Source organism: Macaca thibetana, chromosome 3, assembly GCF_024542745.1.
Source record: "Macaca thibetana thibetana isolate TM-01 chromosome 3, ASM2454274v1, whole genome shotgun sequence".
Classification (NCBI taxonomy): domain Eukaryota; kingdom Metazoa; phylum Chordata; class Mammalia; order Primates; family Cercopithecidae; genus Macaca; species Macaca thibetana.
Genome location: NC_065580.1, coordinates 141,146,411 through 141,169,817, shown reverse-complemented (window position 1 = coordinate 141,169,817; position 23,407 = coordinate 141,146,411). Strand labels below are relative to the sequence as shown.

The following is a 23,407-nucleotide window of genomic DNA, read 5'->3' as shown; positions in this document are numbered from 1 at the left end:
GTAGCCCCCCCACCCTTGCACAAGGTGGCCCCCTCTTACGCGTGCCTTACCCTGCAAGGCTGTAATTGTGGTAGGTTGTGAAAGCACTTTGAAGGTAAAAGTGTCTGTTGATACTTCGAAAACTGCTTTTAAACAGCTATAATAGCATATGCCACATGAACAAAGCACAGAACCTTATAACTATGCTTGCTTGTGGAAAGACATCCCTTGTCCACAGACCAAGTATTTGAAACTACCACTCCATACAGCTCCAGGGCCCTGAGAGAATGGTAGCCATGGCAGCTTTGGGAAACCAGCCACCCTTGGCTTCACTTTGATCTTCCTCTGTCTACACCCTTGTTTCATTTCCTCTGCCACAGACGTTCAATTACCAGGTACTATTATTGCTTGATAATAACTATAATTACTACAAGGACTGCCTGAGATGAAAAAGACAGGTGAAATCGAACTTTCACATGGACTCGTGTCTGAGCTGGGGAGTCTGTTTGAGTTTGAGTCAGGGAAAGCCTCAAACCCCCCACCACCCGCTCCCGTTGGTCCCCGCATTAACTGGGGGCGAACAAGGACCAGACCCTCCAAGCTGGAGGCTTGAAAACTCAAGGGCAAGCGCCTGGTCCAGCGATTCGGAAACCGAGATGCAAAGTCCTCCCGCGCTCCTAGAGAGGACCCGGAAGCGCGGCGCGGTCCCGGAAGACGAGGTGCTGACACACTTCCGGCCTTTGTGACTCATTGTGTCTGTGTCGAGGCGTCGGGAGGGCCTAAATCCGAGTGCGGTGCCCTTCGGCCGGCCTGAGCCCCAGAGTCAGCTCCCCTTTCTCGCCCAGCGCCCCCAGGCCGCTCCCGGGGCTCACGGTGAGACTTGGGGCCGGCCTCTGGGGTGGGCGGGCGGGGCCGCAAGGGTGTGTGCGCGAGGGTGGGCTCCGCAGCTGCGGCCCTGGGACCCCCTCCAGGCGGCCCCGGTGTTGTGAGAAGAGAGTCCATGCCCCTGCCTCCTGGCCGGGCCCGGCCGTAGGAAGCATCGCTGTCCTTGGGAGACGTCCCCACCCCACCTCCGGGACCAGGCTGGGAGGGGGCGAGGGTTTCAGTGGCCGAGGGTGCCCGGAGACGTGGGGAGAAGCCGTCTGCGGGACCCTCTCCCGCAGTGTCGTCATCGCCCTTTGGCATTTCTGCAAAGGGGGTCGCGAGCGAACCGACCCCGGTCTTGATTTTTCTGCTTTCCTTTCGTCGCCATTTGTTTTGATTCCGGTGAGGTGTTTTTTTCCCACCTGGTTCCTTCGGGACCTTGAGGTGAAATGAGCGGAAGGATGAGAGATGGACACATTTTGAGGTGCCGCATACGTTTCCAGACCTGCCTTTCCTCCTCCTGCCCTCATCACTGAGCGGTGATTAAACAGTATTTGAAGCCTAGTCATAGTGGATAAAGAAGTGATTGGGATCTAGTAGAGATTATATACACCCCACTCTTTCAGCTTGATGGAATGCTTTGAAGGCTTTGGAAAAGATCTGTCCGGGACGTTGGGTGGATTTTTCAATTCTGGATAGTTGCTCTGTTTGACATGGAGTGGGATGAGAAGTGGAGGGAATTTGTGGAAATTGCACTGTGTCACTAGGAGACTGATTAGCTGAGTGACCTTGGATAAGACGAGACACACTAAGTCTTAATTTCGCCATCAATAAAACTAACTGGATTTTCTCAAAAGGCCCTTCCGACTTCGAAATGATTTGGTCAATGTAATTGAAAAATTAACTACTGTTTAGCTTGACACTCCTCCGTCCCTCCCCTCCCTTTCCTGCAGTGCCCCCGGTACACAATAAGATACTTTCATTATAGAGAGTGGCTGTTCCATGGCCTGCGACCAAAGAAAGCATTTATTGTACGGGCCAGTGCTAGGCGGATTGGAGGCGGTCAATAAATACTTGTTGAATTGAATTGTGGAGAATTCATTGTAACCACATCAACAAAGCACTGTTAGTATATATGCTGAACAAATGTGGGGAAATCGCTGTGTTACATAGGTAACCATGGTGATTTGCCCCAGAATGTGTATCCAGGTTTGTATCTTCTCTAAATTACCATATAATATTCTTGTTTATTTCAGGCAGTTTTCACCACTCTTAAAATACTAACGGGGAAGCTAGCTACTTAGTCTTTTGCTCATTCTCGATTTAAAAGCATTTAAAATACAGATAAATAACGTATTAAATCTAACATTTTCATTCTGTGGGAGTATCAATATTCTTTGAATAACTACATGTATTTTAAGGTAACTTTTTCATATTAAAACATTTGATAGCTCTTTAAAAAAAATGAGTGTAAAGGGCAAAGGGCAATTTATTTAAACTTTTTTTTTTTTTTTTTTTTTTTTTTTTTTTTTTTTTTTTGAGACAGAGTCTTGCTCTGTCGCCCGGGCTAGAGTGCAGTGGTGCAATCTCGGCTCACTGCAACCTCTGCCTCCCGAATTCAAGCGATCCTCCTGCCTCAGCCTCCCGAATAGCTGGGACTACAGGCATGTGCCACAAGGCCTGGCTGATTTTTGTGTTTTTAGTAGAGAGAGAGTTTTGCCATGTTGGCCAGGCTGGTCTCGAACTCCTGATCTCAGGCAATCTGCCCACCTCGGCTTCCCAAAGTGCCGGGATTACAGGCGTGACCCACCGTGTGCCCAGCCTTTATTTACACTTTCAACACTATGCCCTGGAAAAATACTGGGCTGTTTAGAAAACAGCCTTTGAGCTTGTAACTTCAAGCCCTTGTTTAAGAAAATCATTTCTGTTTATCCTAGGTGAGAACTGGGGTATCCTTAGCTGCTGGGGGTAATTTTATTTAAAGTGGATGGTATGTCAGTATGGTTTTCAGCCCATATTGACCCAGAGGTAGTTTCCTACTATCTGGAACCCCCACACTACCCCCATTTGACTGATAAGGATACAAAATGCCAGAGAAGTTAAATACCTCACTCAGGGATGTGCCACTTATTGTGGGAGACTAGAATTCAGTTATTGACGCCTGTGCAGCTTTCACTATTACCGGAGTTGTCCCGTTGCTTAATCTGAAAATTGGAATGTGTAGGCTGAAAATTGGAAGGTACAGTTACATCTTTTAAGCTTATTGAAAAAAATTAAGACATTTCTGTAGTGCCTAGTAAATGCCAGGCACTATTTTAAGTGCTTTATATCTATTACCTCATTTAATCCTCACAGCAACTCTATGGGACAAATGCTGATTTTTACTCCCATTATACAGATGAGGAAACTGACACATAGAGAGGTTAACTTGTTGACTTGCCTAAGGTCATCAACTAGTAAGGGGTGGAGCAGCTTTAATGCTAACCTGAAACTCATCCAGCTAGCCCATGGAACAAATTTGAGGGCAACATTGAATGTAGAATGAACGGGGTTTTAAAAAATAGTAACATTGGGCCAGGCACGGTGGCTCAAGCCTGTAATCACAGCACTTTGGGAGACTGAGGCGGGCGGATCATGAGGTCAGGAGATCGAGACCATCCTGGCTAATATGGTGAAACCCCATCCCTACTAAAAATACAAAAAAAAAAAAAATGACCGGGCGCAGTGGCTCACGCCTGTAATCCCAGCACTTTGGGAGGCACGAGGTCAGAAGATCGAGACCATCCTGGCTAACACGGTGAAACCTCGTCTCTACTAAAAATACAAAAAAAATTAGCTGGGCATGGTGGCGGGCGCCTGTAGTCCCAGCTACTCAGGAGGCTGAGGCAGGAGAATGGCATGAACCTGGAAGGTGGAGCTTACAGTGAGCCGAGATCAGGCCACTGCACTCCAGCCTGAGTAACAGAGCAAGACTCCATCTCAAAAAAAAAAAAATAATAACATTGTCAATTCAGTCAAGGGTATTTTTAAAACAGGCTTGCAAGGAATCATGCGAAGTGGTCTAAGAAGTACAAAGAGGCATGCTCTTGATAATCTAGTTGAGGAAGAAGGCAAGAAAAATTAGAAAGAAACACCGTGAGAAATTACCTAGCAAATGTTTGGTGAAGAGTATTAGGGCATTTTAGAGACAGTAGAGAAGACTCTGTGCTCAGATCATCTGGCAAACCTAAGATAAAACCCAGCCTTTCCACTGCTGTGATGGGTCTTCCCTGGACCCCAGAGTAGGAGCAGAGAGATACTGAGGGTGAGGAGGACGACCTATCCCAGTTGGGGGCAGAGGGAATGTGCCAATATCCGTGTCTATTTCCCCCGGACTCATATCCTCCTTAGAGTTGTGTCCTGTTGATTCCCACTGACCCAAGAAATGTTCTGCTCAATAGCTGAGGCAGGATAAAACTTGCACAGAAGTAGGGATTTCTGGTGGCTGGACTCGCTGTCACACTAGTTCTGCTCAGTTACCATGTTTGAAGATCCCACCTGGTTATGTTGTAGACAGTCCCCACTTGAATCTACTGCTGTGTCTCCTCCCTTTCCCAGGAAGGGCTTCAGTCACATAGTGACCCTCCAGTGAAAACTGGGTGGTAGATGAGCCCCTTTCCTGAGTGATTTTTTATTTTTTTTCTTCAAGAAAGAGTCTCGCTCTGTCACCCAGGCTGGAGTGCAGTGGCACGATCTCGGTTCACTGCAGCCTCCATCTCCCAGGTTCAAGTGATTCTCCTGCCTCAGCCTCCCGAGTAGCTGAGCTTAACAGGCATGTGCCACACACCCAGCTATTTTTTCTATTTTTAGTAGAAACGGGGTTTCTCCATGTTGGCCAGGCTGGCCTCAAGCTCCTGAGCCCAGGTGATCCACTCTCCTGGGCCTCCCAAAGTGCTGGGATTACAGGCGTGAGCCACCGCACCTGGCCCTGATTGATTCTTCATTGTCAGCTTCATAGGCCTTCATTTTAGGATCTGTATACCCCCCGTGTTAGGTACAAGATAAATTTTGTATCATGGTTAAAGAGTTTAAATTGGGGAGTCACTTTTATTTCAAATTCTGCCTCTACCATGTACTTGCTGGGTGACCTTGGGTAGGTTATTTAATGGCAGTATACCTCATTTATTTTTATTATTTTTTTTTTTTTGAGATGGAGTCTCGCTCTGTTGACCAGGCTGGAGTGCAATGGTGCAATCTCGACTCAGTGCAGCCTCCGCCTCCCAGATTCAAGCGACTCTCCTGCCTCAGCCTCCCAAGTAGCTGGGACTACAGGCGTGCACCACCACACCTGGCTAATTTTTGTATTTTTGGTAAAGACAGGGTTTCTTTATGTTATCCAGGCTGGTCGTGAACTCCTGACCTCAGGTTATCTACCTGCCTTGGCCTCCCAAAGTGCTGGGATGACAGGCATGAGCCACTGCGTTGAGCCTCTCAGTTCTTTACATAGTGAGATAAGTGTAGCTACCTCCTAAGATTGTTATGTGGTCAAGTGAAAATGCTTAAATACCCGGTACCTAGAAAGCACTCAGGAAACGTTGGCTCTTACTGTTATACTTATGAGAGGGTTCTTGAACAGCGAGGAGAGGCAAGTGGTGTTTTAGCTTAGCTTTAAAGGATAAATAGGATTTGAAAAGGCAGAGAGGACTAGGTGGGAAGTCCCAGGTGTGGAGTGTGATGTGAGGAAAGGATGGCAGTCAAAATACAAGGCATATATAGGAAATACTGATGAGAGTGCTTTTGTTGCATAGTGAAGGTTTATGGGGGGATTGATGGGAAAAGAAGCTTGAGGGGAAGTTGGGACCGGGCACTGGAGAATATTGACTACAAGGCCATAGAGTTTTAGAAAGAATAATCTGAGAGGTGGATCGTGGTAGAGAAGGGAGAAAATGAAGGCAGGGAGCCAAAGAAAGGAAGCTAGACTTCATGGAACTAGATAAAAAAAATAAGTATGGCCTGTAATCCCAGCACTTTGGGAGGCCGAGGCAGGTGGATCACTTGAGGCCAGGAATTTGAGACCAGCCTGGCCAACATGATGAAACCCTGTCTCTACTAAAAGTACAAAAATTAGCCGGGCATGGTGGTTAGTGCATGTAATCCCAGCTACTCGGGAGGCTGAGGCAGGAGAATCACTTGAACCCAAGAGGTGGAGGTTGCAGTGAGCTGAAATCATGCCATTGCACTCCAGCCTGGGCGATAAAGCAAGACTCCATTAAAAAAAAAAAAAAAAAAAAAAAAAAAAAAAAAAAGATTATTTTTGTGCTGTTATATGTACACAATCCCCTTTTCACCAAAATTAAGAATATGGTTAGTGAGAGCCATATAACTAAAAATACTTTTGCTAGTTTAAAACTCTTGGTTTAACTCATCATGATAAAGCAGTCGAATTGTCTGTTTCTGAAACTTCAATTTGATGCTTAGTTTTGATGGCTGTAGAGGTGAAAAAGATAAATTCAGAAAGATTTGTAGCTTCAGATGGAAGAATCAGTGTCAGTTCTGCTTAGTAACTTGTGATTGATCTAACCCATCAACCATGCTAAATTTTTCCTGTTGAAATTCAAAGAGTATATTCTTACAAACTAATCAGGCGGTAGCATTTTATATTTTTAACAAATAGGCTTAAGACCCACCTGAAATTCTTCATTTGAAAGATTTTTAAACAGGTTAGAAAATATTTCCTAGTCTCACTATGTTGCCCAGGCTGGAGTGCAGTGGCGCAATCTCAGCTTACTGCAACCTCGACCTCCTGGGTTCAAGTGATTCTCCTGCCTCAGCCTCTCAAATAGCTGGGGTTACAGGCACCTGCCACCATGCCCAGTTAATTTTTTGTATTTTTAGTAGAGACGAGGTTTCACGATGATGGCCAGGCTGGTCTTGAACTCCTGACCGCAGGTGACCCCCGCTCCCCTGCCTCAGCCTCCCAAAGTGCTGGGATTATAGGCATGAGCCACTTCACCCAGTCCCAAGTTCCTAAAATGTGAACATAGATGGGTTTTTCCTGGATACTTGATATCACTTTTGGCAGTTAAATTACATAACAATGGAACCATTTCATACAGCTGTTCTTGTAATTGCTCTTTCTTCACACTTTTTTTTAAAGAAGCTACTTTCTCACTCATTGGTGACTTTTTCTTTGATTTAGATTGACATTGGTTTTTACCTCCTAATGTGGCCCAAAACGTTGCTCTAGATAGAAGCTTCATCTGTGCCATTTTCTTGTTGTTCACGTCTGTTTATATTACTAGTATGTCCTGCAATTGCGGTTTCTCTACAAGAATCTTTTTTTTTTTTTCTTTTCCTAATAGGGCCTTGCTCTGTCACCCAGGCTGGAATGCAGTGGCGTCATCTTAGCTGACTGCAACCTCAAACTTCTGGTCTCATGCAATCCTCCCATCTTAGCCTCCTGAGTAGCTGTGACTGCAGACACGGTCCCCATGCCCAGCTAATTTTTTTTCTTTTTCACAGAGACAGGGTCTTGCTATGTTGCCCAGGCTGGTCTCAAACTCCTGGCCTCAAGCATCCTCCTGCCTCATCCTCCCAAAGGGCTGGAATTATAGGCATGAGCCACCACATCTGGCCACAAGAATCTTTAAAGCTGCTTGTCTCTTTTGTGAGAGTAAGATTAGTTAAAGGTGGATTTTTTTTTCTTTTTTCTTGTTTTGAGACAGAGTCTCGCTCTGTGGCCAGGACGGAGTGCAGTGGCACGATCTTGGCTCACTGCAACCTCAGCCTCCGGGGTTCAAGTGATTATCCTTCCTCAGCCTCCCAAGTAGCTGGGACTACAGGTGTGTGCCACCACGCCCAGCTAATTTTTGTATTTTTAGTGGAGACAGGGTTTCACCATGTTCACCAGGATGGTCTCAATCTCCTGACCTTGTGATCCACCCACCTTGGGCTCCCAAAGTGCTGGGATTAACAGGCGTGAGCCACCGCGCCCGGCCAAAGCTAGATTTAGAAATCCATTATTTCACATAACTGGTCTCAGATAAACCGGGCTACATCCCAGTGTCTAAAATGAACAACACCTGTGACAGGTCAGCACAGACTAAGTAAGAGTATTAGTGTCAATTTGTATGTTAAATATGGCTTAATTTCTCTCACTTTTAAGATACAGACATTCTGATTATTTTCTTTCTGTATCCCTTGCAGATCATCTTGTATTTTGGAAACCACAATTTAGACTGCCCAAGGCACCCATAAAAATAGTAAAAGTAGCTGGATGGTACAAAAGTAGGTCCCAGGGCTTCAAATTTGGTTGAATATTGACTCCAGTAGGCAGCCACCTGCCACTGAGCAAACCTAACCCCAGTTATGTCATCTGTAAAACGGCACTTAACAGTTTGGCCGACCTGCTAGGGCTGTTGTGGGGACAAAAGAAGATGGTGCATGTACTGCTTTAAGCCTGGCACCTGCCACTCTGTTAACATTCAGCTCTCTGGGCTGGGCACTGTCAATGCTCTGTTTCGTAACCTGCTGTCCACCTGCAGGTAAATCACTCTGACTCCAGGCAAACACCCTGAGGGTGGAGTTGGCCCGTTTGAGGTTTCTGTTTGCAAATCTTGATATATGAAGTGACAGTGGAGACTGTAGTGTTTTCCTCTATTTTTTAGGATTTTTTTTTTTTTTTTTTTTTTTTTTGACAGAGTTTAACTTCTTGTGTCCCAGGCAGGGAATACAGTGGCATAATCTCGGCTCACTACAACCTCTGCCTCCTGGGTTCAAGCAATTCTCCTGCCTCAGCTTCCTGAGTAGCTGGGATTACAGGCACCCGCCACCACACCCGGCTAAGTTTTGTATTTTTAGTAGAGATGGAGTTTCACCATGTTGGCCAGGCTGGTCTCGAACTCCTGACTTCAGGTGATCCGCCTGCCTCGGCCTCCCAGAGTGCTGGGATTACAGGCGTGAGCCACCACCCCTGGCCTCAGGAGTGTTCTAATAGTGCTTCAATGTGTTGCCTCCTATGAAGTGTTAGCAGCACAGATCACTTTTTATAAAGGTACTACAAAGGTACTAATGACTTTTTTTTTTTATACTTCAGGAATAGTACAGAAACACATCATAAAACCTCCCAGGACATAAAGGTGAGCAAAGACCCTGTTTGGATCAAGTCAGTTCCTGGAGCCTGAATGATGACTGCTGAATCACGGGAAGCCACGGGTCTATCCCCACAGGCTGCACAGGAGAAGGATGGTATCGTAATAGTGAAGGTGGAAGAGGAAGATGAGGAAGACCACGTGTGGGGGCAGGATTCTAGCCTACAGGACACGCCTCCTCCAGACCCGGAGATATTCCGTCAACGCTTCAGGCGCTTCTGTTACCAGAACACTTTTGGACCCCGAGAGGCTCTCAGTCGACTGAAGGAACTTTGTCATCAGTGGCTGCGGCCAGAAATCAATACCAAGGAGCAGATCCTGGAGCTGCTGGTGCTGGAGCAGTTTCTTTCCATCCTGCCCAAGGAGCTCCAGGTCTGGCTGCAGGAATACCGCCCCGATAGTGGAGAGGAGGCTGTGACCCTTCTAGAAGACTTAGAGCTTGATTTATCAGGACAACAGGTAAAAAGAGGTGAAACCTGTTATGTGTGAGCAGGGCACAGACGTTGAAAGTAGAGCCAAAAATATTGGCAGTCTTTAGGTCATTAGGTAGTCACTCTGTCTAAAAAAATGTTCTGTCTTTCTCCCTGCATCCACTGGCATACTCATGGTCTGTTTTTAAATATTGTAGTTCCCATTTACAGAGTGATTTACCCACAAGCCCAACCTGTCTGTCTTCAGGTCCCAGGTCAAGTTCATGGACCTGAGATGCTCGCAAGGGGGATGGTGCCTCTGGATCCAGTTCAGGAGTCCTCGAGCTTTGACCTTCATCACGAGGCCACCCAGTCCCACTTCAAACATTCATCTCGGAAACCCCGCCTCTTACAGTCACGAGGTAAGAAGCAAGGTTTCTTTTGGGGGAAGGGAAATGATTCAGGACGAGAGTCTTCTTTGTGCTGCTGAGTGCCTGTGATGAAGAAGCACATTAGGCCTGGGCAACATAGCGAGACCCTATCTCTACAAAAAGTAGAAAAATTGGCCAGGTGCGGTGGCTCACGCCTGTAGTCTCAGCACTTTGAGAGGCCAAGGTAGGCGGATCACAAGGTCAGGAGATCAAGACCATCCTGGCCAACATGGGGAAACCCCATCTCTACTAAAAATACAAAAAATTAGCCGGGCGTGGTGGCGGACGCCTGTAATCCTCAGGAGGCTGAGGCAGGAGAATGGCGTGAATCTGGAGGTGGAACTTGCAATGAGGCGAGATCGCACCACTGCACTCCAGCCTGGGTGACAGAGTGAGACTCCGTCTCTCAAAAAAAAAAAAAATAGAAAAATTAGCCGGGTATGGTGACACACACCTGTGATTCCAGCTACTCAGGAGGCTGAGGTGGGAGGATTGCTTGAGCCCAGGAGGTTGAGGCTGCAGTGAGCTGTAATCACGCCACTGTACTCCAACCTGGGCAACAGAGCAAGGACCCTGTCTCAAAAGCTACTTACAGAAAAGAATTAGCCTGGGCATGGTAGCTCACACCTGTAATCCCAGCACTTTGGGAGGCTGAGGCGGGCAGATCACTTGAGGTTAAGAGTTTGAGACCAGCCTGACCAACATGGTGAAACCCTGTCTCTACTAAAAATATGAAAATTAGCCAGGCATGTTGGTGCATGCCTGTAATCCCAGCTACTCGGAGGCTAAGGCAGGAGAATCACTTGAACCCGGGAGGTAGAGGTTGCAGTGAACCGAGAACCCACCACTGAGCTCTAGCCTGGGTGATAGAGTGAGACTCTGTCTTATAAATAAATAAATTAATTAATTAATTAAAAATTTTTAAAAAATGAAAAAAAGCTGCATGCTTGTTTTTTGTTGTTAGTTATTTTATATTGTTGTCATTATTCCCAAATATTGGGGAAAATGCAACTTACAGACCAATCTCAGGAGTTAAGTTACTACGAAGGCAAATGAACTATGCATAATGAACCTAGTAGGCATTATTTATTGAATTATCAGCATTCCAGGTGTCCAGCACATTTTTAATAGGAAAGTTTTGGGAACAGATGTTATTATTTCCAGCCTAGGTTTTAAAGCACTCTAGTATGTCATAAATTATCTTCAAAAGGATCAGAAATCTTGTTTAAAGATCTATTTTATTTAAAATATATAAAAATAATCACTGCACTCCAGCCTGGGTGACAGAGTGAGATTCTGTCTCAAAAAAAAAAAAAAAAAAAAACTATAGCATCAGTCTTTTCTAGGTTATTTTCAGAAATTTCAAACAATGGGAAAGAATGAAAAAACTTTTGAGGGGAGTTGAGGAACACGAAAAAAGATCATTTCACAGTCTTTTTTTTTTTTTTTTTTTGAGACGGAGTCTCGCTCTGTCGCCCGGGCTGGAGTGCAGTGGTGCCATCTCAGCTCACTACAAGCTCCGCCTCCCGGGTTTACGCCATTCTCCTGCCTCAGCCTCCCGAGTAGCTGGGACTATAGGCGCCCACCACCTCGCCCGGCTAGCTTTTTGTATTTTTTCGTAGAGACGGGGTTTCACTGTGTTAGCCAGGATGGTCTCGATCTCCTGACCTCGTGATCCGCCTGCCTCGGCCTCCCAAAGTGCTGGGATTACAGGCTTGAGCCACTGCGCCCGGCCCACAGTCTTATAAATAAAAAGTCATGTTTTTTCCCTTTGATGGAAAAATGTAATATCTTTATCCAATTTTAAAATCAAAGTGTGTGCATAGAATGTCTGTAAAAACAAGGAAATGCTAAAAGTACAGTCATTTATCACTTAATGGCAGGGATATGTTATGGTAAGTGCAATGTGAAGTGATTTTGTTATGCGAACATCATAAAGTATACTTACACAAACCTGGATGGTCTAGCCTACTGCACACCTAGGCTACAGACCTGTACAGTATGTTACTGTACTAAACACTGTAGGGAATTTAACACAGTGGTAAGTATTTGTGTATCTAAACATAGAAAAAGTAAAAACCGAGTATAAAAGATTTTTAGTCCTGGCACGGTGGCTTACGCTTGTAATCCCAGCACTTTGGGAGGCCGAGGTGGGTGGATCACTTGAGGTTAGGAGTTTGTGACCAGCCTGGCCAACAGGGTAAAACCCAGTCTCTACTGAAAATACAAAAATTGGCTGAGCACAGTGGCTCACACCTATAATCCCAGCGCTTTGGGTGGCCAAGGCAGGTGGATCACCTGAGGTCAAGAGTTCGAGACCAGCCTGACCAACATGGAGAAACCCCGTCTTTACTAAAAATACAAAATTAGCCAGGCATGATGGCACATGCCTGTAATCCCAGCTACTTGGGAGGCTGAGGCAGGAGAATCACTTGAACCCAGGCAGCAGAGGTTGCAGTGAGCTGAGATCACGCCATCATCACGCCATGGAACTCTAGCCTGAGCAACAAGAGCGAAACTAGTCTCAAAAAAAATATATATATATATATACACACACCTGTATGGAACACTTATCCATGAACAGAGCTTGCAGGACCGGAAGTTGCTCTGGATGAGTCAGTGAGTGGTGAGTGAATGTGAAAGCCTAGGACATTACACTACCGTAGACTCTAGAAACACTGTACACTTAGGCTACACTGAATTTATCTCAAAAATTTTTGTTTCTTCAATTTCTAAAAATATGAAAATCAGCCAGGTATGGTGGCTCATGGCTTAATCCCAGCACTTTGGGAGGCCAAGGCGGACGGATCACTTGAGACCAGGAGTCTGAGACTGGTCTGGCCAACATAGTGAAACTCCATCTCTACAAAATACAAAAAATTAGCCAGGCATGGTGGTGCACGCCTGTAATTCCAGTTACTCAGGAGACTGAGGCACAAGAATCACTTGAACGTGGTAGGCAGAGGTTGCGGTGAGCCGAGATTGCACCACTGCACTGCAGCCTGGGTGACAGAGTGACACTCTGTCTCAGAAAAATAAATAAATAAATAAATAAATAAAAATTAGCTTACTGTAACTTTTTTTACTTTATGAACTTTTTGGGTTTTTTTTAACTTTTTGACTGTTGTAATAACACATAACTCAAAACACAAACATGTTGCACAGCTGTACAAAAACATTTTTTTATTCTCCTATAAGGGTTTTTCTAGTTAAAAAAATTTTATTTTATACTTTTTAAACTTTTTTGTTAAAAATTCATACACACTCCAATCTGGGCAACAGAGCAAAAGTCCGTCTCAAAAAAGAAAAAAAAGAAAGGCCAGGCGCAGTGGCTCATGCCTGTAATCCCAGCACTTTGGGAGGCCAAGGTAGGCGAATCACTTGAGTTTAGGAGTTCGAGACTAGCGTGGCTAACATGGCGAAACTCTGTCTCTACTAAAAATACAAAAATTAGCTGGTTTTGGTGGCATACACCTATAATCACAGCTATTCAAGAGGCTGAGGCACAAGAACGCTTGAACCCGGGAGGCGGAGCTTGCAGTGAGCTGAGATTGCATCACTGCACTCCAGCCTGGGCGACAGAGTGAGACTCCGTCTCAAAAACAAAACAAAACAAAAAAACACGCACCATGATGTTTAACTCCACCACTGTTGATGTCCTTATAAGTTTTCTCCACACTCCACAAGCAGAAGTCACAGGGGGGTGACCTCAGGAAACTGGAGAGGATATTCATGGTCTTAAGCACTTGATTATAGAGTTTAGGTTGCCAGAGTAACAATTTCAAAGACCCTGGCACACACAGTTACTCTTTAGTAAATAGTTCTTAAATGAACTGAGACATGCACATTTATTCTCAATTTCCTCTTTGTCTTGTTTTTCAGAGTGTTTCCTAACTCTCAGAAGGTTAAAAAATTAAGTACTTGGGGCCGGGCGCGGTGGCTCAAGCCTGTAATCCCAGCACTTTGGGAGGCCGAGAAGGGCGGATCACGAGGTCAGGAGATCGAGACCATCCTGGCTAACACGGTGAAACCCCGTCTCTACTAAGAAATACAAAAAAAAAATTGCCGGGCGAGGTGGCGGGTGCCTGTAGTCCCAGCTACTCGGGAGGCTGAGGCCGGAGAATGGCGTAAACCCGGGAGGCAGAGCTTGCAGTGAGCTGAGATCCGGCCACTGCACTCCAGCCTGGGCTACAGAGCGAGACTCCGTCTCAAAAAAAAAAAAAAAAATTAAGTACTTGGGACCAGGCACAGTGACTCATGCCTGTAGTCCCAGCACTTTGGGAGGCTGAGGCGGGCAGATCATAAGGTCAAGAGATGGAGACCATCCTGGCCAACATGGTGAAACCCCATCTCTACTAAAAATACAAAAATTATCTGAGCATGGTGGCAGGTGCCTGTAGTCCCAGCTACTCGGGAGGCTGAGGCAGGAGAATCGCTTGAACCCAGGAGGTGGAGGTTGCAGTGAGCCAAGATCACACCACTGCATGCCAGCCTGGGTGATAGAATGAAACTCCGTCTCAAAAAAAAAAAAAACCGTACTTGGTTGGGTGCGATGGCTTACATCTGTAATCCCAGCATTTTGGGAAACCAAGGTGGGAGGATCACTTGAGCCCAGGAGGTCAAGGCTGCAGTGAGACATGTTTGAGCACTGCATTCCAACCTGGGTGACAGCCCATTTTATTATTGTATGGTTTGAAATAGGTACAAAGTTTGGTCATTCCGTTTCAAATTCATTTCTCAAATATACTTGTATCTCACTAACATCATCTGTCTACCAGTAACATTTCCAAATCTAATAGTACTTGGCAAGAGGTGGGGAGGGGGTTAAATTGTACAATTTAAAATTTTCCTAATTCTTATGCATCACAGTTATTGTGATCATATGATAGTGTTAAACTTTTGTCTCTCAGCATTTGAACCATGCATCCATCTTATCAAAAAACAAAACAAACAAACAAAAAAAACAGTATTTATTGTGGCCAAGTGAGGGAGAAAAGTAGAGGGACAAAAAGTGGCAAAAACTTAGCCAGAGGTGGCCGGACGCAGTGGCTAACACTTGTAATCCCAGCACTTTGGGAGGCCGAGGCGGGCAGATCACCTAAGGTCAGGAGTTTGAGACCAGCCTGACCAACATGGAGGAACCCCGCCCCTACTAAAAATACAAAATTAGCCAGGCATGGTGGCGCGCCTGTAGTCCCTGCTACTCTGGAGGCTGAGGCAGGAGAATCTCTTGAACCCGGGAGCCGAAGGTTGCGGTGAGCTGAGATCGCATAATTGCACTCCAGCCTGGGCAACAAGGACAAAAGTCTGTCTCAAAAAAAAAAGAAACCTAGAGCTAAGGAGACCTCCTTACTTCCCTCCCTTTCTGGATATTGCTACTAAAGTGTTTTTTTTTGGCGGGGGGTTTTCATTGAGTCATTGAGACGGGGTCTCACTCTGTCATCCAGGCTGGAGTGCGTGATCATAGCTCACTGCAGCCTCGACCCCTTGGACTCAAGCGATCCTCCCGCCTCAGCAGCCACTGAAGATTTTAAAGCTGTGTTGTGTTTTCTACAAGTGTAGACATAAATGGGATTCTCATATCCTGGTATCGTTCCTTGGACTGGAGGAAATTAGGAGCCAGACTTGAGTCATGGGCTGAAGGTACCCACTTTCATAGCTGAGAATAGGAACCTGGGTTCCCATCCTGGCTCTGCCACTGGGAATGTGACATTAGGGAAGTCATTTGCACTCTCAAAGACTCAGTTTCCCCTTCTTTAAAATAAAAGGGTTGGACCAGGTGATTAGGACCCTTTTATGACTCCTGGTCAGGAGTAGAGGTCTTGGGAAAACTGAGGCCCTGTGTTCTCTCATTTGTGTTGTCTGGAATTCTCTGTTTGGGACCTAAACATTGAACAGTGGCTGGTGCAGGAAGGAATGTGCCCCGAGCCCTTCCTTGAGCAAGGCTCAGAGCAGAGCTGATTTACTCACAGCCCCTTTCTCCTCCCCCAGCTCTTCCTGCTGCCCATGTTCCTGCTCCCCCTCATGAGGGTAGTCCCAGAGACCAAGGGATGGCATCTGCACTATTCACAGCGGATTCCCAGGTGAGCTGTGGCCCCTCTGCTCTCCTGAGTCCCCAGCATCTGCCTCTGTTCCTGAGCTCTCTTTGTGGTCTCCACAGGCCACTCTGGATGCCCCTGCTCTCAAAGAAGCCCCAACCCTGTCCCCTCCTTTTAGCATCTTTCTACCACAAACTTCCCCCCACCCCCAGGTTCTGGCCACCCTTTTCTTCCCAGCATCCTGTAGCTTTGCAGCCACCTCTGTTCCTGACTCCAGGTTTGAGCAATGGGATTGTCCCTGAGTTTGGGGGGAAATGACTGTTTGTCTCCTGTTATTTCAGGCAATGGTGAAGATTGAGGACATGGCTGTGTCCCTCATTCTGGAGGAATGGGGATGTCAGAATCTGGCTCGGAGGAATCTCAGCAGGGACCACAGGCAGGAGAATTATGGGAGCACATTTCCCCAGGGTAAGACGGATGCAGGCTTACTGTCTGGTAAGATGGTTTTGTCTTTGTGTGTTAGCTGTGGAATCTCTGATGTGTTCAACTGGGTGTTGGTGAGGAGTTAGAGACTACCTACCCCCCCACTTTTTTTTTTTTTTTTTTTTTTTTGAGATGGAGTCTCACTCTGCCGCCCAGGCTGGAGTGCAGTGGCCGGATCTCAACTCACTGCAAGCTCCACCTCCCGGGTTTACGCCATTCTCCTGCCTCAGCCTCCCGAGTAGCTGGGACTACAGGCACCCGCCACCTCACCCGGCTAGTTTTTTGTATTTTTAGTAGAGACGGGGTTTCACCTTGTTAGCCAGGATGCTCTCGATCTCCTGACCTCGTGACCCACCCGTCTCGGCCTCCCAAAGTGCTGGGATTACAGGCTTGAGCCACCGTGCCCGGCCCCTACCCCCTTTTTTAGACCAGATGGAGAGTGAGAATGTTTGTGTTCATTTAACTCCAAAAGCATGGTACTGTGACCCTGATTCCAGGTGGGTTTTTTATCGCTAGGTAGTTTTCGCTCTTTAGAATCAGAAATAATTGCATTCCAAGTCCTCACCTCTTCAGCCACTCAGTTGCCTGGAAGGCAGTTCTGCTCCGTTGCCATGGATTACGGTTTAGGTGCCTCTGTCGGGGGAATATCTCTTTCCTAGCAGAGATGACCAGGCGAACTGATCATCCGTCTAATCCCAACCCATTGTCCTGGTACTACATTCCCGAAACTACCAAACATCCTTCTGTTGGCTTTCTGTCTTCTTCCATTCTGTGTGATTAGTGTGATTCCAATACACTGCTTTGTATAATTCCACGAACTTGCACCTGGACTGTCCTTGTGATGAGGATTCCCAGCTTCCAAACTTAATGGTGATTTTCTATGAAGAGCTCTGGGTCCTGGATGTGTAGTAAGAACAAGGAAGTTCAAGGGGCATCAGCCAGATAAGACAAGGTGACACTGTTGGTAGACATTTCCATTTGTCTCTGCTGGATCTTAACCCCTCAGGACAGTGCTGCAAGGAAGCCCTCACGTGAGTACAGTAATAGGGAGGTCCGCAGCAAGCTTCTACCTGGAGAGGGCAAAGGGAGTGAATACAGCGTGAACATGAAGGATGTTACTAATGAAACATCAAGTTCTATTTTTGATCAGGCATACATGGGGCTTATAATTTCTCTTGGTACTTGCTCTTTGTGCTGGATGAATTTTTTTTTTTTTTTTTTTTTTTTTTTTGAGACAGGGTCTTGCTGTTTCCCAGGCTGGCATGCAGTGCTGCGATCACAGCTTGCTGCAGCCTTGACCTCCCAGGCTCAAGCAATCCTCCCACCTCAGCTTCCCAAGTAGCTGGGACTACAGGCATGCATCACCATGCCCAGCTAATTCTTGCCTTTTTTGTAGAGAAGAGGTTTCGCCATGTTGCCTAGGCTGGTCTGAAACCCTTGGGATAAAGCGATCCACCTGTCTCCGCTTCCCGGAGTTCTGGGATTTAACAGGATCGAACCACTGCACCTGGTCTCCAGCATTGTTTTCTGTTTCTTTTTCATTCTTAGTTATTCTGTGTCAGTCAGTGAAGGGTTTAATTATTTATACTAATGTTGTAACCACCTTTTTCACCTACTCCTCTGTTACTTGAGCACTGTCAGCTCTGTGCTCCTCTCCCTGGTGGAGAGAAACTATTCCATGTGTCTGACGGTTCCTGTAGCCTGCCAGGTTCAAAACAAGTTCCTTGGCCAGGCACACCGGCTCACACCTGTAATCCCAATACTTGAGGAGGCTGTGGCAGGAGGATCGCTTGAAGCCGGGAGTTCAGGACCAGCATGGGCAATATAGCTAGACCACTGTCTCTACAAAAAATTTTAAAACTTAGCCAGGCAGGGTGGTGCAGGCCTGTAGTGCCAGCTGCTTGGGAGGCTGAGGCAGGAGGATCACTTGAGCCCAGGAGATTGAGGCTGCAGTGAGCTGTGCTCATGCCACTGTACTCCAGCCTGGGTGACAGAACAAGACCCTGTCTGAAAAACAAAAACAAAACAAAGTTTCTTGACCGGGCACGGTGGCTCAAGCCTGTAATCCCAGCACTTTGGGAGGCCGAGACGGGCGGATCACGAGGTCAGGAGATCGAGACCATCCTGGCTAACACGGTGAAACCCCGTCTCTATTAAAAAAAAATACAAAAAAACTAGCCAGGCGTGGTGGCGGGTGCCTGTAGTCCCAGCTACTCGGGAGGCTGAGGCAGGAGAATGGCGTAAACCTGGGAGGCGGAGCTTGCAGTGAGCTGAGATCTGGCCACTGCACTCCAGCCTGGGCGACAGAGCGAGACTCCGTCTCAAAAAAAAAAAACAAAACAAAACAAAGTTTCTTGTTTGCCTGTTAATCATCAGCTTGTTGATAGAAAACTCACAGAACTGGAGAAATATTTACTTTTCCTTTTTAAACTGTATTCCTTTCTGCTAATACCACTAATCATTTTCTATGAAAGACCTGTTCTTTTTTTGAACTTACGAATACTTGTTAGAAATGGAACATGATGTTTTAAATGTATACATAAACCTTCCAGTTAATTATCAGGTGATCCAGTGGTAGACCTGTGACCTCTGAAGGCTCCTGCTTCTCATCCCTTCCCTCCTGCCATGACTTGTTCTCTTCCCTCTACTCATTCCCCTTGTGTCTGTTTCTTCCCGTCCTCTCCCCATGTTCCCTCTGTTGTCATTTCCCCTTACTCTCCACTCTTTACCTGCGCTCTCATTTTCCAGATTTTTGTTGTTCCAAAATTAGGACAACAGATCTTCCCGTTGTCCCAGTTTTTCCCCTTGTTTTTCTCCTATTTTACTCCAATTAATATATTTTTTTTTTCTGTTTTGTTTTTGTTTTTGTTTTTTGAGACGGAGTCTCGCTCTGTCGCCCAGGCTGGAGTGCAGTGGCGCGATCTCGGCTCACTGCAAGCTCCGCCTCCTGGGTTTACGCCATTCTCCTGCCTCAGCCTCCTGAGTAGCTGAGACTACAGGCGCCTGCCACCGCGCCCGGCTAATTTTTTGTATTTTTAGTAGAGACGGGGTTTCACCGTGGTCTCGATCTCCTGACCTTGTGATCCGCCCACCTCGGCCTCCCAAAGTGCTGGGATTACAGGCGTGAGCCACCGCGCCCGGCCTACTCCAATTAATATTGTGAAGTCAGGCCGGGTGCAGTGGCTCACACCTGTAATCCCATCACTTTGGGAAGCCAAAGCAGGCGGATCACCTGAGGTCAGCAGTTTGAGAGCAGCCTGGCCAACATGGTGAAACCCCGTGTCTACTAAAAAAATACAAAAGTTACCTGGGCGTGGTAGCATGCACCTGCAGTCCCAGCTGCTTGGGAGGCTGAGGCAGGAGAATCGCTTGAACCTGGGAGGCAGAGGTTGCAGTGAACCAAGATTGCGCCACTGCTCTCCAGCCTGGGTGACAGAGCGAGACTCTGTCTCAAAAGAAGTAAAAATAAAAATATTGCAAAGTCATTTTGCAGCCGTGTAGAAGCTTCCAGGGAAACTGTCACTTGATCCACCTGTATATTGAAAAGAAAAAGGTGCGATTTGAATTTTCTATGTATTGTGTCAGGTGGTGAAAACAGGAATGAGAACGAGGAGTCAACCTCAAAGGCTGAAACCACAGAAGATTTGGCATCACGTGGGGAGACAGCAGGAAGATTCCAGAAAGAGTTTGGAGAGAAACGTGACCAGGAGGGCAAAACAGGAGAAAGACAGCAGAAAATCCCGGAGGAGAAAACCGGGAAAGAGAAGAGAGATTCAGGGCCAGCTACAGGAAAGGACAAAAAAACCACCCCAGGAGAGAGAGGTCCAAGGGAGAAGGGGAAAGGATTGGGAAGAAGCTTCAGTCTGAGCTCCAACTTCACCACCCCTGAAGAAGTTCCCACAGGAACAAAGTCTCACAGATGCGATGAATGTGGTAAATGCTTCACGCGAAGTTCAAGCCTTATCCGCCATAAAATCATCCACACTGGAGAAAAGCCCTATGAATGTAGTGAGTGTGGGAAAGCCTTCAGTCTTAACTCCAACCTTGTCCTGCATCAGAGGATCCACACAGGAGAGAAACCTCATGAATGTAATGAGTGTGGCAAGGCCTTCAGCCATAGTTCCAATCTCATCCTCCATCAGCGCATCCACTCTGGAGAGAAACCTTATGAATGTAATGAGTGCGGGAAGGCCTTCAGCCAGAGCTCAGACCTCACCAAGCATCAGAGAATCCACACGGGGGAGAAACCCTATGAATGTAGTGAATGTGGAAAAGCTTTCAACCGAAACTCGTACCTGATTTTGCATCGGAGAATTCACACTCGAGAAAAGCCCTACAAGTGCACTAAGTGTGGCAAGGCCTTCACCCGCAGCTCCACCCTCACTCTGCATCACAGAATCCATGCCAGAGAGCGAGCCTCTGAGTACAGCCCAGCCTCCCTTGATGCATTTGGCGCATTCCTGAAAAGTTGTGTGTAAAGGAAGAATTTGCCATCGAGCCATTTCCCCCTTTTGTTTCTAAAATTATTTCAGAGATGTGTGCCCTTGGAGGGAAAAAGAAATACAGCCTCCACGGATTAAAAAAGAAAAATCACACTTAAGGATCCTTCGAGTCACAGCAGCAGTGTTCTGCCTTTATGTAGTAGTTTGGCATATAATCCCTCCACACAGCCCCTGCAGGGAGAAGCTTATCTTACGGATAATCCATGTGAGATTTCCACACAAGATAAAAGCACACGCAGAGTGAAATGTCCAGCTTTTCAGTAATGAGGATACCTTTAAGGCACTCTTGGACTCTCGGCAACCACAACATAATAGTTCAAAGATGAAGATTGGCTCCACGAACGTGATACGGAGGTTAGGATGCTACTTGCTGCAAACAAGCTCTACTTTGGCCAACATCCTGCTTATTCCTCAAAAAAGAAGGACAGTGAAAACAAAAACAACATTGGGACATGCTGCTCAAGCTAGTTATATATACAATATGTTATATATATGATCACTGGTAGCCTACCAAAGCTGTAGAAATCTAGGACTGTGCTAATCAGTATCAAACCAAAGATTTCTATCTCTTCCCGAAAGAGAGGGTATGTGCACCAGTCTACAGTTCCAAAGGACTGCAACAAATGTAGATGGTTCTATCCTCATCCCTGAGATCAGTTCGACTGAAATGGCAACAACTCAAAATACACCTCTCCCTTCTTGAAATCCCTAAAGCACTGTCGCACTCCTAAATGCGTTTCTCCACAAGTTAGCACTTGATTGTATACTGCCTTTTAATCCTTCATTGTTTCATGTATGAAGTTTTTAACCACCCCCCCCACCCCCAAAAAAGATTAAGTTGTCAAGGGATATTTCTATCCCTGCCAGCACAGTGCTGGACATAGTGAGTGCTGAACACCTAAGAGGCACTCATTCAGACTGACTTCTACAGGACCTCTACATCTGTGATAAAGGTCTGTGATAAAGGTCTGTGAATCATGAGTTCCTGAAATATGGTAGCCTGGCCCAGCTTCTAAAGAGGACCTTCATAGCCACAAGGCATGCTAAACCTCTAGGGTCTGATGCTATTTTTGTTCCAAATATAAACGAATATAAACGAAAGGCACTAGTCAGCCGCCTGCATAGACTTTCTAAACAGATCAGTGAGTAAATACCATGGAATGTCAGAAATGACTTTCTCATCGTCATCTTGAAGAAAAATATGAACACTGATGAAGGCCTTTTTTTTTTTTTTTACATCTTTCTGTGGCAAAGCTCTTAGAATTCTTTTCAGTTAGCCGCTGAACAGGATGATGACTTGGGGATTTTCTGAATCATTTGTAACTTAGATACTGGAGTTCAGAAGATGTGATTTTTGTTGCTTTTCAGAAAAAGGAACATGGTAGGGAGTGTTTTTTCCCACGCTTTTCCAGTAACTTTGCAGAAGCATTAGTTGTTTACTGGCAATTACTAAATGTACATTGTTGCTCTGAGAAACTCAGCAGTGTACTGAGATGTGGCTGGTTGTGTCACCGTCATAGTGCACAGTGACTTTTCTGTTTCTTGTCACTAAAGACTGAGGTGAGGTTATGAGACTTTCACTGGTCCCATCGTCTGTGCGCAGGGTGCAACTGGCTACCTAGAAGCTGATGGCAGGAGACTGTTTCACACACAGGAGATTGTGAGCTGTGTAGGTAGTCATCGCCACTCGAGTAGGACAAGGGTCCTACCCAAGGCTAGGACAGCCCTGCGGAAACAGAAACGTAGACTGAGAACCTCCAGACTATCAGTGTGACCTTCCCATAACAAGAGAACACCATTTATAGTTTGAGACTTTCCCTTGAAAAATTTATACTAAAACTATTACTCATCAATCATTCACTGATCAGCAGCTAAAGTCCGTGAGACCAAATGGTTTTATATGGAACCAACGAAGTGGGAGCTAAAACTCTGCACAGTGGTCATTCTTTGGCCTCTCCTTGGCTTTATGACTTAAACCAACCACAACTTCCCCATAGCTTCTAGGCAGTTTCGTCAGCATTACTTGGGAAAACGTTGTTGCAAGTCAACCAGTCACCAGGATATTTCTACCCATGCAATGGAAGAAAAACCTGTTACTCCAGAAAAGTATATCTAAGTAACTTTTTATAGTAAAATGGAGGCAGAAAATATCCTAAGGATTTTCTTCAAAGAATAAGCCACAGCAGTGGTTATGTAGAAAACTGCTGGTGCTTTTGAGCAAGGACTTTTGCCCTCTAGAAAGCAACTGAGGCCAGGCGTGGTGGCTCACGCCTGTAATCCCAGCACTTTGGGAGGCTGAGGCGGGCGGATCACCTGAGGTCAGGAGTTTTGAGACCAGCCTGGCCAACGTGGTGAAAGCCCGTCTCTACTAAAAATACAAAAATTAGCCGGGCGTGGTGGCGCGTGTCTGTAATCCCAGCTACTTGGGAGGCTGAGGCGGGAGAATCACTTGAACCCAGGAGGCAGAGGTTGCAGTGAGCCAAGATTTCGCCACTGCATTGCAGCTTGGGTGACGAGCAAAACTCCGTCTCAGAAAAAAAGGAAAGAAACTGGAAGTGAGGTGTGGAACTC

At 46.2% G+C, this 23,407-nt stretch overlaps 1 protein-coding gene across 1 annotated transcript; it reads left to right on the top strand.

Annotated features, from left to right (window-relative positions):
• The first annotated feature begins 725 nt into the window (after positions 1–725).
• ZKSCAN1 (zinc finger with KRAB and SCAN domains 1) lies at positions 726–23,368 on the top strand. Its single transcript, XM_050784014.1, has 6 exons — positions 726–852; positions 8,918–9,431; positions 9,651–9,804; positions 15,805–15,896; positions 16,193–16,319; positions 19,920–23,368. The coding sequence occupies exons 2-6, from the start codon at positions 9,006–9,008 to the stop codon at positions 20,810–20,812; spliced, it is 1,692 nt and encodes a 563-aa protein (XP_050639971.1). The 5' UTR covers positions 726–852; positions 8,918–9,005; the 3' UTR covers positions 20,813–23,368.
• The last annotated feature ends 39 nt before the right edge of the window (positions 23,369–23,407 follow it).

What these genes read in the sequence shown, in the direction of transcription:
- ZKSCAN1 (XM_050784014.1), top strand. Translation starts at nt 9,006, where the DNA reads ATGATGACTGCTGAATCACGGGAAGCCACGGGTCTATCCCCACAGGCT. An exon ending in TATTCACAGCGGATTCCCAG is followed by an intron (nt 15,897 to 16,192) that starts GTGAGCTGTGGC and finishes CTGTTATTTCAG; the next exon opens with GCAATGGTGAAGATTGAGGA. An exon ending in TGGGAGCACATTTCCCCAGG is followed by an intron (nt 16,320 to 19,919) that starts GTAAGACGGATG and finishes GTATTGTGTCAG; the next exon opens with GTGGTGAAAACAGGAATGAG.